This window comes from Amblyomma mixtum, chromosome 3 (genome assembly GCF_055824585.1).
Source record: "Amblyomma mixtum isolate Tamu chromosome 3, ASM5582458v1, whole genome shotgun sequence".
NCBI classification, from domain to species: Eukaryota; Metazoa; Arthropoda; class Arachnida; order Ixodida; family Ixodidae; genus Amblyomma; species Amblyomma mixtum.
In genome coordinates this window covers 115,441,436-115,455,320 of record NC_143014.1, presented here as the reverse complement: position 1 = coordinate 115,455,320, position 13,885 = coordinate 115,441,436, and the positions used below count along the sequence as shown (strand labels likewise).

Genomic DNA, 13,885 nt, shown 5'->3' with positions numbered 1-13,885 from the left:
CTTTTTTCATCTTTTTCGGTTGGTGATGAATGGATTCTATGGGAGGATCGGGGGCATGGACTTCTTTTACCTCATAATATCCGAAGATTTCTTGAATGAGCTCCTTCCTGAAAGCCAGCTGATAAAATTTGGTATTTTAGGCAAGCTCTAAAACATCAGGACGGATGAAGTAAGTTTTATCGATGTGGTTCAAAAGCCAGGACACTTTCCAAGTCTTGCCAATAGATGCTGCTGCCACTGAATCATCCGGGTCCGTTACGTGGAAAAAACAAACAAAAAAGAGTGAAAAACCAATTTCGGGAATTATTTTTGAAGGCAGAAGGCCAGAATAGATTATTCCGGTATTTCAGTAGAGATATAGTCGCGGCAGGTCAACAATTCCAATGCATATGATGATTCCAATGAACTTCAGCATCTCCAATGCAGATGCCTTTCTGCAGATGCCGTGCAGGCATCTGCAGAAAGGCATACACAGAGAATAAGTAGCCCTTCTGATAAATGTACTAGCAATTGTATCGGAAGCGAAAATAGCTGAAAACAGAACCGCGCAGCTCCGATGTAGCCCTGGCATCACTGCACCTGCTACGCGGCGGGCAGCCAACTTAGCTTTCCAGTTGCACGGAGCACCCTCCCTCGGGAGCCGGTGGCGGTCATCGCAAAAGCGGCCCACTCTCCGCCGCTGGTTATCACACTGCCCGATTCTAGAGCACTCAGCGGCGTCCCTCATAGCCCAAATCGCTTTGGGACGTTAAACCCCCATAAAACTACACCAAAACTAAACTTCTACAGCACTTGCGCTGAATGTTCCACATGTGAATCTGCATATTGTTACGTGCTTAGCACGCACGGGGGGTTATTCACAGAGGGGATCGGTCGGAGCAGGATGGAAGCAGGAAGCCTACCAGCGTCCTTCAGCTCTTTCTCTTCCTTTCTCTCTGCTGGTCCTTCATCTTCTGCTTCTTCCGTCGAGGTTCTATGGAAGCACGTTACATTTCCCTCCTCGCAGACGAAGCCCGTCGGGCAAGTTAAATAGACCGTCTGGGATGGAATCGCTTGAGGCGGGCTACATGCACCACCTGAGACTGGCGTGACCGTCGACCACTAGCAGTTAGTCGTGATATAACGTAATTAACGTCACTAATGCACTCCAACACAACAAACGGTCCAGTGTAGTGGGATAGCAGTTTCTGACACAGACCACGCTTGCGTAGAGGGGTCCACAACCACACAATGTCACCAGGAACATAAGAAACTTCTTGGTGTTGGACGTCGTAGCGGTTCTTGGAATGCTCTTGCGAAGATAAAATTCGAACGCGGGCAAGCTGGCGAGCTTCTTCAGCTCTGCAGAGTGTGGTCGCAAGAGAAGGTTCGTCGTGGATGAAAAATGGTAGAATGGTGTCAAGGCCACAGCGAGGCGAGCGAGCATAGAGCAGGTAAAAGGGGCTGTAGCCAGTTGTTTCATGTTGCGCTGTGTTGTATGCATGAGTAACGAACGGGAGGACGCCATCCCAGTCTTTATGATCTGCAGCGACGTACATAGCAAGCATGGTGGTGAGCGTCCGATTAGTGCGTTCTACCACACCGTTCGTTTCGGGATGATATGGCGTGGAGTGGCGAAAACTGCAGCTGCTGAGGCGGAGAAGTTCTTCAACAACGTCCGCTGTAAATTGGCGTCCACGGTCGCTAATGAGAACTGCAGGAGGGCCGTGCCGAAGAATGACGAAACGAAGTAAGAAGTTAGATACTTCAGACGCAGTAGCAGCTGGTATCGCGGCTGTCTCACAATAACGGGTTAAGTGGTCTACGCACACAAGAATCCATCGATTTCCTTTCGAGGACCGTGGGAAAGGTCCAAGGAGGTCAATGCCAACTTGCTCAAACGGGGCTGTTGGAGGTGTGATTGGCCGCAGTTTGCCAGGTGGATTTGAAGTCTGCAGCTTAAAGCGCTGGCACTGCACACAGCTGGCTACATAGTGCTGGATGGTTGAACGCATGTTAGGCCAGTAAAATCGTTGCTGTGTGCGGTGGAGTGTGCGTGTCACTCCCAAGTGCCCAGACGTGGCGTCGTCGTGCATCATTTCAAGAACTGTAATGCGTAGGTTTTCGGGTACGACAAGAAGCATGCGTGCTCCTCCAGAAGCGAAATTCTTCTTATAAAGCAAACCGTCGCGAATGCAGAAAGTATTCTTTACAGAATCTTGAGCGGCATCAAACAAAGAGGTTAATGTTTGGTCTTTGCGTTGCTCAGTTCGGAAAACTTGAAGATCGGGGAAGGCTTGTGAAAGTGACGCCAAGTATTCATCAAAGTTGTCTGCGTCGTCATCAGTCGTTTGAAGCGGCAAACGGGAAAGACAATCGGCATCTGAGTGTTTACGGCCGCTTTTATGCACCACAGTGAAATTAAATTCTTGTAGGCGCAAAGCCCATCGAGCAAGCCGGCCACAGGGGTCACGAAGACTCACTAGCCAGCAAAGCGAGTGGTGGTCGGTCACGACGGTGAAAGCATTCCCGTACAGATAGGAGCGGAAGCGCTGTACAGCGAAAACAACGGCGAGACATTCTTGCTCAGTAACCGTGTAATTTCTTTCGCTCTTACTCAATGACCGGCTGGCATATGCTACCACGTGCTGATCGTGACCATGGCGTTGTATAAGTACAGCGCCGATACCGATACCACTTGCATCAGTGTGCACTTCAATTGGTGCAGATGGGCAGAAGTGGCGTAGGATGGGGCCTGAGGTCAAAAGAAATTTCAGATGTCGGAAAGCTGCGTCACATTCGCTGGTCCAATTGAACGGTGCATCTTTATGCAGCAAACACGTCAGTGGGTAAGCGATGTCCGCAAACCTAGCTATAAAGCGTCGAAAGTACGAGCAGAGCCCTAAAAAACTCTGCAGCTCTTTCACTGATTGAGGCACCGTAAAACTTTTGACAGCTTCAATTTTCTTTGGATCTGGTCGAACACCTTCTTTATCAACTAAATGACCAAGAACAATTGTTTCACAGTTCCCAAAATGACATTTCTTGGAATTGAGGATAAGGCCAGCTCGTTCCATGCAATCAAGCACAATATCCAGGCGGCTGTTGTGCTCACTAAACGTTTTGCCAAAAATTACAACGTCGTCCAAATAACATAAACAAATTTGCCACTTAAGGCCACGCAGGATTGTATCCATGAACCGCTCGAATGTTGCAGGTGCGTTACATAATCCGAAAGGCATAACGTTAAACTCGTAAAGTCCGTCTGGTGTTATGAATGCCGTTTTTTCCCTATCTGCAGCGTGCATGGGGATTTGCCAGTAGCCGGATCTCAAATCAATAGAAGAAAAGTATGAAGCGGAGTGCAGACAATCAATTGCGTCATCTATACGTGGAAGCGGGTAGACGTCCTTCTTCGTGGCCGTATTTAAGCGACGGTAGTCAACACAGAACCTCCATGTGCCATCTTTTTTCTTAACAAGGATAACTGGAGCTGCCCAAGGACTTGAAGACTCTCGAATTATGCCTCGCTTTAGCATCTCTTGAACTTGGTCATCTATTAACTTATGTTCAGTGGCTGAGACTCGATAGGGCTTCTGGCGTATAGGAGGTGCGGAGCCGGTGTTGATCGTGTGATGAATACGACTGGTAGGCGGTGGTGTAGAATCGTCTTTGGCAAAGTCGAACACGAACACGTGCTTCAGAAGGAGTTCCACTAGAGTGCGACGCTCGGTTGTGGGAAGAGCCTGATTAATCATAGCCTTAACTTGGGTCTCCATATCTCTTTTCACGTGCTGCTCACTGACAGAGTTGGTTAACGTCGCGACGGAACCTGACACACCTTCCTCGAAACGGTCGAGTTTGAGGCCCCGGGGCAACACAGCTGGCTCTTCAGAGTGGTTCACTGTCCACAGCTCAGTACGGCCTCTCACCACGGGAACGACGCAACGAGGCACGACGATACTCTTCTTAGAGCAGGCGAGTGTCGTAGGCTCTACCACAGCTTCAAAAGATTCGCACTGATTGTGAATAGAGGAAACCCGCACGAATGCTGCGGAGAAAGCTGGTACAATAGTGTCTTCTTCCACCGCAAATGCTCCAAAATCCGGTGTCGAGTTATCCACAAGAGCTGAAAGTAGTGAAGAATTCAAAGCAATTTCTCCCGTACGACAGTCTAAAGTTGCACCACACTCTTGCAGAAAATCAATTCCAAGAATCACATCATGCGTTGACCGTGGTAGCACTGCGAATTCTGTTCTAAACGTTATTAGACCACCAATAACAACATCCGAAGCACACACACCAAGTGGAACCAAAGGTTCACCACCGACACCACGAAATAACGCTGCACGGTCACCACTAAACATAACTTTCCTACCTAAACGGTTCTTAAACCTCAAACTCATAACGGATACGGTAGCACCAGTGTCCACAAGAGCCATTGTTTTCACACCATCAATAAACACTTCCAGTTTGTTCTTCAACATAAACACGGGCAGAGGTATATTGGACGTCATCGACTCGCCGGCGGCCTCACCTCCGTTGGCCGCGCCTCCTAGTTTCCCAGAGGTGGAGGGGATGCACGACGTCGAGGAGAAGGTGACCGCCGTTGGCGCTGAGGTGGCGGCGTCACACTGCGGTCAGATGCAGGTGATGAACTCCGCAAAGTGCTCGGACGGTATGGGTCCCAAGCGGACGTTGAGGGTCGCTGCTGCGCGGTGTGCACTTGTCCGTAAGTAGGCGCTGGGGGTTGGCAGTCTTGAGAAGTCGGGAAACGACGGCGGCAATATCTAGCGATATGCCCTGCAATGCCACACCGGTAGCACAAAGGTTGAGAGCGCCAGCGACCGCCATAAAAGTCCTGGCGAACAAAGTCGCGACGTTGGCTGGAGCCAGGATCTCGCTGCTGACGAACGACGTCTTCTGGGTAGGTGGGCCTCCTTTCCGCCGGCTGGCGGCCATAACGTTGGGCAATGTTCCGATCGTCCATGGGCAAAGTGCCGTTAGGTTGAGCCCACGGAGTCAACAGGGCGGCAACATCTTCCTCCGGTGCAGAACTGTGCCGCAGATATTCTGTGCGGCAGAAGGTGTCCCGGGATCTGGACAATTCCTCGCGCACAATCTCTCGAATCATATCAGCCATAGAATTTGGAGGACAGGCTTCAACACTGGCTATATGGCCAATCTTCCGAATTTAGGGGTAATTCGACGCAGCTTAAGAGCTTCAAATGTTCTGCAATGTTTTATAACGTCAGCGGTGGTGCTCAGGCTCTCTTTACTAATCAGGAAATTGCAAACATCTTCCGCAATTCCTTTTAGAAGGTGGCCGACTTTGTCTTCTTCAAGCATACTGGAGTTAACTAGCTTGCATAACTTTAAGATGGCTTCGATGTATGCCGTGCAAGTTTCTCCGGGTACTTGCGCACGGTGAAGCAATGTCTGTTCCGCACGCTTCTTTGTTGCCGATTCATCCCCAAAATTTTTCTTGATTTCGGTCGTAAAGGTTGCCCATGAACTCAGTGTATCCTCATGATTGTCGAACCAGTCAAGGGCAGTGGCGGCAAGGAAAAACACCACGTTAGCCAGTTTGGTAGCAGCGTTCCAGCGATTGTATTTGCTCACCCGCTCGTAGTGTTTCAGCCACTCGTCAACGTCCTCTTCAGGTTTTCCAAAAAATGTGCGGGGCTCTCGGTAATGTGGCCAGTTGTTCGCTGTGGATGTCCCGGGTTGCTCGGCATTGTCGTCTCCAGGCATGTCCGATGGCAGTGGTGGGAAGCCTGCGAGTCTACGGCTCCTTCGGTAGATGGAATGCTCCGTGGTCGATACCCGGCACCTCTCACCAAACTGTTACTTTTAAGCATGAAATACTTTTAGCTCCTATTCTCGGTGTGCTGTGGGTGACCTTGGTGCCAGAACAACAGAGGCGAACCTAAACGAATTTTGGCGAAGCTTTCAGTCTGCCTGGTGCTACGTGCTGCGCTGCCTCTGGAGTAGCGCATGTGTCAACAACAGCTTCTTCGTGGTCCCGTGGTGGACGAAGCTATCGTAGCGGCGCAAAGAGGCCTAAATTTTGCTCTGCAGCCCAAGAGGTGCAAGCGCAGTCCTGGTAGCACTTGATTAGCTAGGCGACAGTTCCACGTGAGTTGCCGTCATTATGCAATGCATGCGAACCCTAGAACACGGCCCGTAGCACCATCTATCATCACGGCCAGTAACCAACTCTAATTTGTTCTTTGGCCAGGCGGTCGGCGGAGGCAGTGACGGCAGCATCCACCGCAGCGAATGCCTCGGTGTTCTGTGTAGCACGTGCTGTTTTTTTTTTTTTTTTTGGCACATGGTGAGCGCGGGTCGCCATACATAACAAAGCAGCAGTGAAAGCCGGGCACACAGTCGCTCTAGAAGAAACGCGTAAGGAAAGAAAAGTGGCTGATGAGGGATGCTCCCCAATACTCGTGTGTGGCTGTCGGTATCTATGAGCTGGCCTAAGTTATGGGTACGCCTTTCCTACGTCTACTCTCAACAACAAGATAGTCTGTGAATTTTGTGCCATAGGGCAGCGGATTAAAGTAACTTTGCCTAAAGAGAATGTCGGCTAGCCAGCTTCCAAAGTTGTCCCTGGGCTTTAAGACTGGGACGTCGAATCGATGAAAGTCATTTCGAAGGCAATTAATTTCTTTTGCTGAAAAATTATTGCCATGTCTGCCACATAACTCAACTAGCTAAAGAGGGATTTGTCAAGTCAGAGAACTTGACACAGATCAGCAGAGAAGCACCTTTTACAATTCACCTACGCACCCTAAGGTGGCCTCTGAAGGTCATGCAGACATGCTGTTAAAATGGTGAATACCATGAATTCCACTTCGCTATACTTCTGTGTTATCAGTGTTACCTGCATTCCTTCGGATATCCATGTTATCCTACTGTATAGTCTCTTTTAGGATGTCATTTGAATATTGTTTTCCTTTGGGGTGTTGTTTATTGTTTTACTTGTGACAGCAGACTTCATTATGCAAAACCTTTCAGTGAAATTACAAATATGCATTGCAGCTTGGTGTGCAGGGCCTCGAAATCCTTGAATACCCTTAATTTTTGAAGATTATTATTAAGGGCGTTTAAAACTCCTTGAATTTAGAGACACCTTAAATTCCTTGCACTGGGGACTTGGCCATTGTACTAGTTGGTGGCCAGGGGCTTGGAAAGCTCTCCAGGCCACACGAAACCTCGGCTTACGGCTGTGGTCCGATATAATCTTGATGTGCTTATATATATTTGCATCTCTTTTTCCATCCACACCATAACCCTGTTTGCTGGCCTCTTCTCCTTTAATGCAGAATAGCAGGCCGGATAATCATTGCCTGGGCTTAAACCTCTTTCTTTCTTCAATGCCTTGAAAACCTGATCAATCGGACCTAGCTCTCGGAAGCAAAGCCTCATAGCCAGTGGTAGAAACTATACACAATGTGTTCTCCAGAAGGCAAAATTAACTGGCTTGAGTTTCGTGTATGTCAAAGCCTTGCTGTGGCAGTAGCTGCTACGTCATCTGCGAGCTCGCACTAAGCCATGATTCAGTCTGATCCAGTGATGCAGCACCATTATATGTTGTAATTCATGCCATGTATTACCAATAACACCATTCTGGGCAGAAAGTGCAAGTTCCAACTAATATTACTTGGACCTGAAGACTATCACAAAATGGTGAAAGCGAATTTGGATGTTCTGTGTAGTGTGAAGTGTGTGTTATGCCCAAGGACTGTCAGCATTACTGCAATAGGTGGCTTGGCTCTGAAGAGCCACCTAAAAACCCTAGCATGTTTTCAGATCAGCTGCATGTATGAGTAGTTTCATTATCTGAGTTTTCATGTCTTTAGGAAAAAAAATTGGTGAATGTGAGGATAGTGTGAGGCCTCCTTAATGCCTGATTCAATGCAGCTTGCAAAAATGTGATCTTGTTTTGGAAGTTGGGGTGTTAACGTTGAAAGTGGCAGCTTCTCAAAACACAGCTTCTGTACAGATGTTGCCACACATTTCTCAGCAGATGTCCCCGGATCTCAGAATTGCCAACAGCTTCTTTCTGGGGCCATTATTTTGCTCTAAAGTTGTTTCGGCAAGAACTGGTTAATTGACAGCCTTGAAAGCAATTTTATCTATCTAGATTCACTGACATTAGGTTAGATGACAATATTGGTTGTGCAAACCAAGAGTCGTTAGCTGCTCGAGTTGGCGGGCATGGTGTGGAATTGTAGTGCAGTGCGGCATCAATAAATAAAAAGGCGGGAGCATTGTATGCACTCCATAATTTCATTGTTGATGTGGTAGTGGTACCACTAATATTTATCTTGTACATACAACAAGCAAGTCTTTGCAAGGTGTCATTTGAACAGAGCAGTCAATTATATGCAGGTTTTGTTGTGGTCTGTGTAGTTTCTGGAGTTCACTGCTTTTCTGCACTTACTTTTATCCCTGTATTGGAACTGTAACTTTGCTGGTGAACTTCACATGTTCTTTTGAGCTCCGACATTGATTTGAGTGGTTTAGTCATCCAGTAGCTGAAGTTGAGCATGGTGGTTCAGTCTCATACATGCATGGAGGGAAAAAAAACTCAGATGGAAGCATCCAACCTTGAAGCCTAGTCACAAAAAGTAACAAAAGTCAGTTTCCACCGTGATAGCGTGCGGTTATATCTATCGCTGCTGCGCACGCGCATGCACAAACTCATATGGCAAAACTGCCTGTAAAACCAACCTCTTTGCTGTAGATGCCCGCACCATGGGCCACGCAGACGTGCACACTTGTAACATACCACACCAAAACATTAAGGACTGACTTGAGTGAAAAACTGGGGAAGGAAACTGCTTCACAAGCATTTGGCTTGCGAAGGTTGGCTGAGTGATGTCGCACTCTCTCTTGGAGGTTTTTTTTTTCTCCATACTTGCATGGCAAGTATGAAGGCAGGGAGGTGCCAGTTTGACAAGAATTTAGCCCTTAAGAACAAGGAGTTGCCTAAATAAATTTCATGTTTCTCATGTACTTTGCAATGCAAAACTCTGAAGTCAGCTTCCCTGCAGAGCATAAACCTGTTCTTCACGGTGGCCTATCATCAAGACACAAATTAGGCGTTGTGTTAGCATATCTGCAAGTTTCATGCTTGTGCAGTTTCCTGCATGCTGCTGTCAAGCAGTGGATTGGCAGAGCTGCGCTTAGCCCCTCCACAGTAGGGCTTGTGACTAACGTGCAGCAAATGCATGTAGGGGGGAGAACGAGCGGTATTATGTTTGCCCTGGGACTTAGTGTTGCACCTAATTATTGAGTCAAGGACAGGCCGCGCTGTCAAGGTGAATGGGTTTTGCAATGCTCTAGAAAACTGGCTTTGGGGTTCTGAGCGGGCCCGTTAACAGTTGACCATGAAGGTTGGTGCTGCATGAGCTCTTCATTTGAATTAAGCATACGAGATTTATTGTAGTGCTGTGTCTTTTTTCTTCTCTAGCAGTACAGAGAAGATGGAAGGGGCAACAGTGAACACAAAGGCGGAAGAAGGCAGCGTTACATCACAGACAAATGACAGCAATGATAATGACTCGAATAGTTCTGAGCAAGGTCGCAATGGTGTCTCCGAAGATAGCCGGGTGCCCTCAAAAGATCCTCAGAACGTCTCGGACAATAAAACAAGTAAAGACACACCAGAACAGCCAGAGCAAGATGAGAGTGAGGATGAGGGAGAGGATGAGGAAGCTAAAATTCGACCTGGCCTTCCCAAGTTCCTTCGCCGTTACGTAAAAATCGGCAAATATGTGCCAGTGACAATGCCAAAATCTGGTGACTTTCGGATGGAAGAGCTAGAGGCTCTGCTAGAAGCTCCTTCTTTGGTGACCCCCTTACTTATAAAGAAGCCGGACCAGTTTTTGACTGAGAATGGTGCAGCCCGTGAGAAAAAACCAGAAAAGAAGAGAGTGCCCCCTTTAGGAAAAGGGGGGAACTCTGTGGCTGACTACTTTGCGAGTACTGCTGGGGAGTTTCTGATTGGGCTGGGCCTGAGCCGAGCACTCGAAGTATTCAACCGAGACTTAATAAGGCTAAAGGAACGTGAAATGAAGAAGGCAGGCGGCCGTACACAAGAGATGATAGAGGAGCACCGTAGGCTGACTGAAGCGCACCAACAAGCTAAAATTGCAAACGCCCCGTACACTTTCAAGGTAAAACCTTGCAGAGTGTGTGATTTTAAGACTGAATCAAGCCTTGTCCTAGAAGGCCACCTACTAACGCCACACTTCACATCACGGCGTGAACTTCAGTGCAGTTTCTGCAACTTTGTGACACGCGATGCCAAGGCCATTGTATTCCACATGGAGGCTATCCACAATCGACTGCCAACAATGGAGCCCCCACCACAGTTCTATGAATGCCCATTCTGTCCCTTTGAGACTAACCTTAAAACTAAGGCCAGTGGTCACGTCAACCGTTGCCAGAAGTACTTCAACAATGGCATGAACCAGCTGCCTTCTGGCGACTTTCAGCCCCCGGGAGTCACAGCCAAGCCTATCACTATAGAGGACATCAGGACTTACGAAAAGTTCTTCATGGCGTTGGGCAGCAATGCTACAGCTCCAGTTAAGGGTACGCAGAACCGCACTTATGCAGCACTAAGCCGGAATGGAGCCCCTGCTCTAGCAGGGCCTCGAGGAGCAGCTCCTCCACTCTACCAGCAGTTGGCATCGGCTGCCTCATTGAACCAGAATCGCGGACGTGGGCGCCCAAGGCTAGCCTTGATCCAGCCAGCTCCTGTGTCTAACCAGGTATTTCAAGTCGTTGGGAGTGGTTCGGAGGTGATCCCTCTGCTCAATGGAAGTCCCCAGCTGACTGTGACCCTTGCCCGTGCGCCAGCACCTGCCAACAATGGCAACACAAGGCCAGCTCCCCGTGCCCCAGCACCTTTGCCGGCTCAGCAACAAGCCCCGCCAGGCCAACGACCACGAACACCTGTGATCTTAGAGTCGAGTGGGTCAGGTGCAGCCTTCGTAATATGCGAGATCTGCGATGGCTACATCAAAGACCTGGAGCAGCTGCGCACACACATGCAGTGGATACACAAGGTGAAGATCCACCCAAAGATGCTGGCCTCTCGTCCTCCTCTCAACTGCCAGAAGTGCCAGTGGCGTTTCTTCACGGACCAAGGCCTTGAACGCCATTTGCTTGGGGCACATGGCCTGGTCACATCCAACATGCAAGACCTGGCCAACTCTGGTCAGGATGGTGGCCGTTGCACTGTGTGTGGCCGCATCTATGCCTCCAAGCTGGTCGCCCACATGAGCCAGGTGAGCAGCATGCTGTTTCATTCTTTGCCGTTTCATTGATCTGTACGGTGTGAGTGCTTTGAGCATCAGTTTTCCTTTGTTGTGTGTGCAGGTGCATCGAGTGGTGTTAAAGCCAGCCCACCTGTCCTATAAGTGCACAGTATGCACAGCGACATTCAACCTTTACAAGCTTTTTGAAACCCACGTGTACACAGTGCACAGTGGGGCCATGAAGCGCTCCTCGTCTAGTGCTGCCGCAGATGACCGACCTGCAAAGAGGCCTGCTGTGGCTCCACCTTCTGCTCCTTTGGCCCCAGCTAAGGCCATTCCTGCAAAGGCTGAGCCCAAGCCTGAGCCAAAGGAAGTTGCCACTGCACCAGTGAAACCTGTTCCCAAGACCCCCGTCTCTGGGAGCAAGCTTGAGGAGGTGGCCCCAACAAAGGTGGCCCCTGCTGCCCCTGTGGAGCCAGCTGAGCCTTCACTGGGCAGCCGGTGTGTCACTTGTAAAGAGAATGTGGAGGACTTGGCAGAACATCTGAAAGAGAAGCACATGCGGCGCTGTCATGTTCGTGTGTGCCACATTGAGAAATGTGACCGGTGCCTGTGCTCCTTTGATGGCATGATAGTGCTGCACACTTCGGACTTTGGTGAGGAGGACAGTTCTGAAGATGATGAAGATGAGGACGAGGAGGATGCTGGCCGACCAGAGCCCATGGATGTGGATGGGCCTGATTGTGCCAAGGACACTGCTGGGCTGGACTCAAGAAAGCAAGACGTAGACGGCCAGCAGGAGGTCGGAGAGTGACCTTGCCCAAGTGCATAGGAGTGCGTCTTGAAATTGTCTCTGCTGTGCTGGGCTCTACAAAGCAACTTGGACGGCCAGCAGGAGGTTGGGGAGTGACCCTGTCTGAGTGCATAGGAGTGCGAGCGTCTTGAATGAAATTCACTGGTGTGCTCACCTGTACGATGCCTGGCTGGCTGAGGGATCTGGAGTGGTGATAGTGTAGTGTGTCTGTGTGGGGAAGCACAGAAGAGCAGGGCTGAGCCCTTGGAATGCCCTTGCTCTTGCGCCTTTTTCTGCTGCAGTAGCTGCCATGTATGGCAGCCAAGTTGAGCTCCTCTCCCATGGTCTTTATTTTTCTCTCTTCTGGCAAAGGGGGACTCACACATGTCTGAGGGCTTCATTCCCATCCTGTCTTCAGTTAATGCACAAGGACTGACCGCTGACACATCCAGGAGCTTCTGGAGTCGTTGCTAATAGCCATTTGTTATAGACTGCTGTTCAGCACCTTTACCTTAGCGTGCTTATTATTTATTTTTGTGTGCTTCACAGTTTCGTAGTGCTTGGATCTCCTCTAAGGGTGTGCTGTCAGTGCTTACTCCTGCTGTCCAACTTTGTTGTAGTGTTGTTTTGAAGCAAATTAAATATAAATGAATGAAATGAAGGAGTTTTAAGAGAAAATGAAGTACAATTTATCATTTTCAACAATGTTCCCCTTAACAAATTGAACGTATAAAGCCAAGCTTACAATTTAATATTTTTGGTATATTCCCTTTTTTTTAATCAATACTCATGCGATGCTGTGAAGCACACCTTTCCACCTTCAGTACAGCTTTTGTTTCGCAGAGTGCTGCCTTTTGCCCTGCATAAAAGTTGCATTTTTTCTCTGTATATAGCAATGAATTAAAGCCAACTGATGTGCAGGAGGAGTTCCTTGTGGAACCACTGTAACACGACACACACCCTTGTTACATGCTGAATTCTACATGTCAGATTGAATGTGTAAAGTGCATTTGTGGTTATCATTTAGATATTTGTTCACCAGGGTTCTCCCCAGAAATTATTGAGAGGTGGACATTAGTCGACACGGGGGAGCAATCGAGCACCTTTAAGCTTGGCCCACAAATCTAGGCACCTTATTACTGCGACAAATACTTGAGCAGAAGGATGCATTTTCTTATTACAATCTTCATTCCAGATAGTTATGCATGCACAAAACGTCCTCAACATCTTGCAATGAATTTTGTGAAAAGATTCGGCAACTGTGTCATTTCTCGGTGGATGAATAAGGAAGTAAAGGAAGGAAAAGAGATGCTGGAGTGGAAGGCTCCGGAATAATTTAGACCACCTGGGGATTGCAGAACACACGGACGCCGTAACGTGCTCGGGGCTGGACCCAGCTGCTCTGGCTCAGTAGCCTAACACAGTAACCACTGTGGATCATCTTGGAATGCTCTCGCATAGCATTCCAAGATGTAGAAGGAAGGCAGGGATGAGGGAGGAGCGTGCGCAGAGCAAAGAATTCTGTTATGCGTGCGCACCAGCACTGTTTTCATGGTGACTGCTTTAATCCTATGCAGTCGTCATTTAGTATCTAGAAGCTCTCCAGCAGAGTACCATGGAACAAGGGAGAAAAAAATTGGAGCATGCTTAAGCTTTGCCTTTAAGAGTAGAACGCGACAGCGTGTTGCAGCGCTGCCAGGAGTCCATGGAACGCCACTGCCCATTCAGCAAATCGCCCGGAGTCTCTAGGAGGCCTCCGAAAACAGCCCATCCACCACCCGAAGAGATCATGAATGGGCTGCAGTGATGCTGCTCCCTGAATTGGCCGTTGCGC

At 48.8% G+C, this 13,885-nt stretch overlaps 1 protein-coding gene across 9 annotated transcripts in view; it reads left to right on the top strand.

Annotated features, from left to right (window-relative positions):
- The window catches only part of MEP-1 (zinc finger protein MEP-1), a 29,571-nt gene extending 16,600 nt beyond the window's left edge, over positions 1-12,971 (top strand). For 7 of the 9 annotated variants that reach the window (XM_089580818.1, XM_089580819.1, XM_089580815.1 and 4 more), the window contains 2 exons: positions 9,464-11,288; positions 11,380-12,971. In XM_089580818.1, the coding sequence (XP_089436944.1) occupies positions 9,464-11,288; positions 11,380-12,072 (2,518 nt within the window). In that variant the 3' untranslated portion in view covers positions 12,073-12,971. The remainder of the gene's footprint in view (positions 1-9,463; positions 11,289-11,379) is intronic. The other 2 variants (XM_089580822.1, XM_089580817.1) reach the window with 1 other exon arrangement.
- Positions 12,972-13,885: the final 914 nt, after the last annotated feature.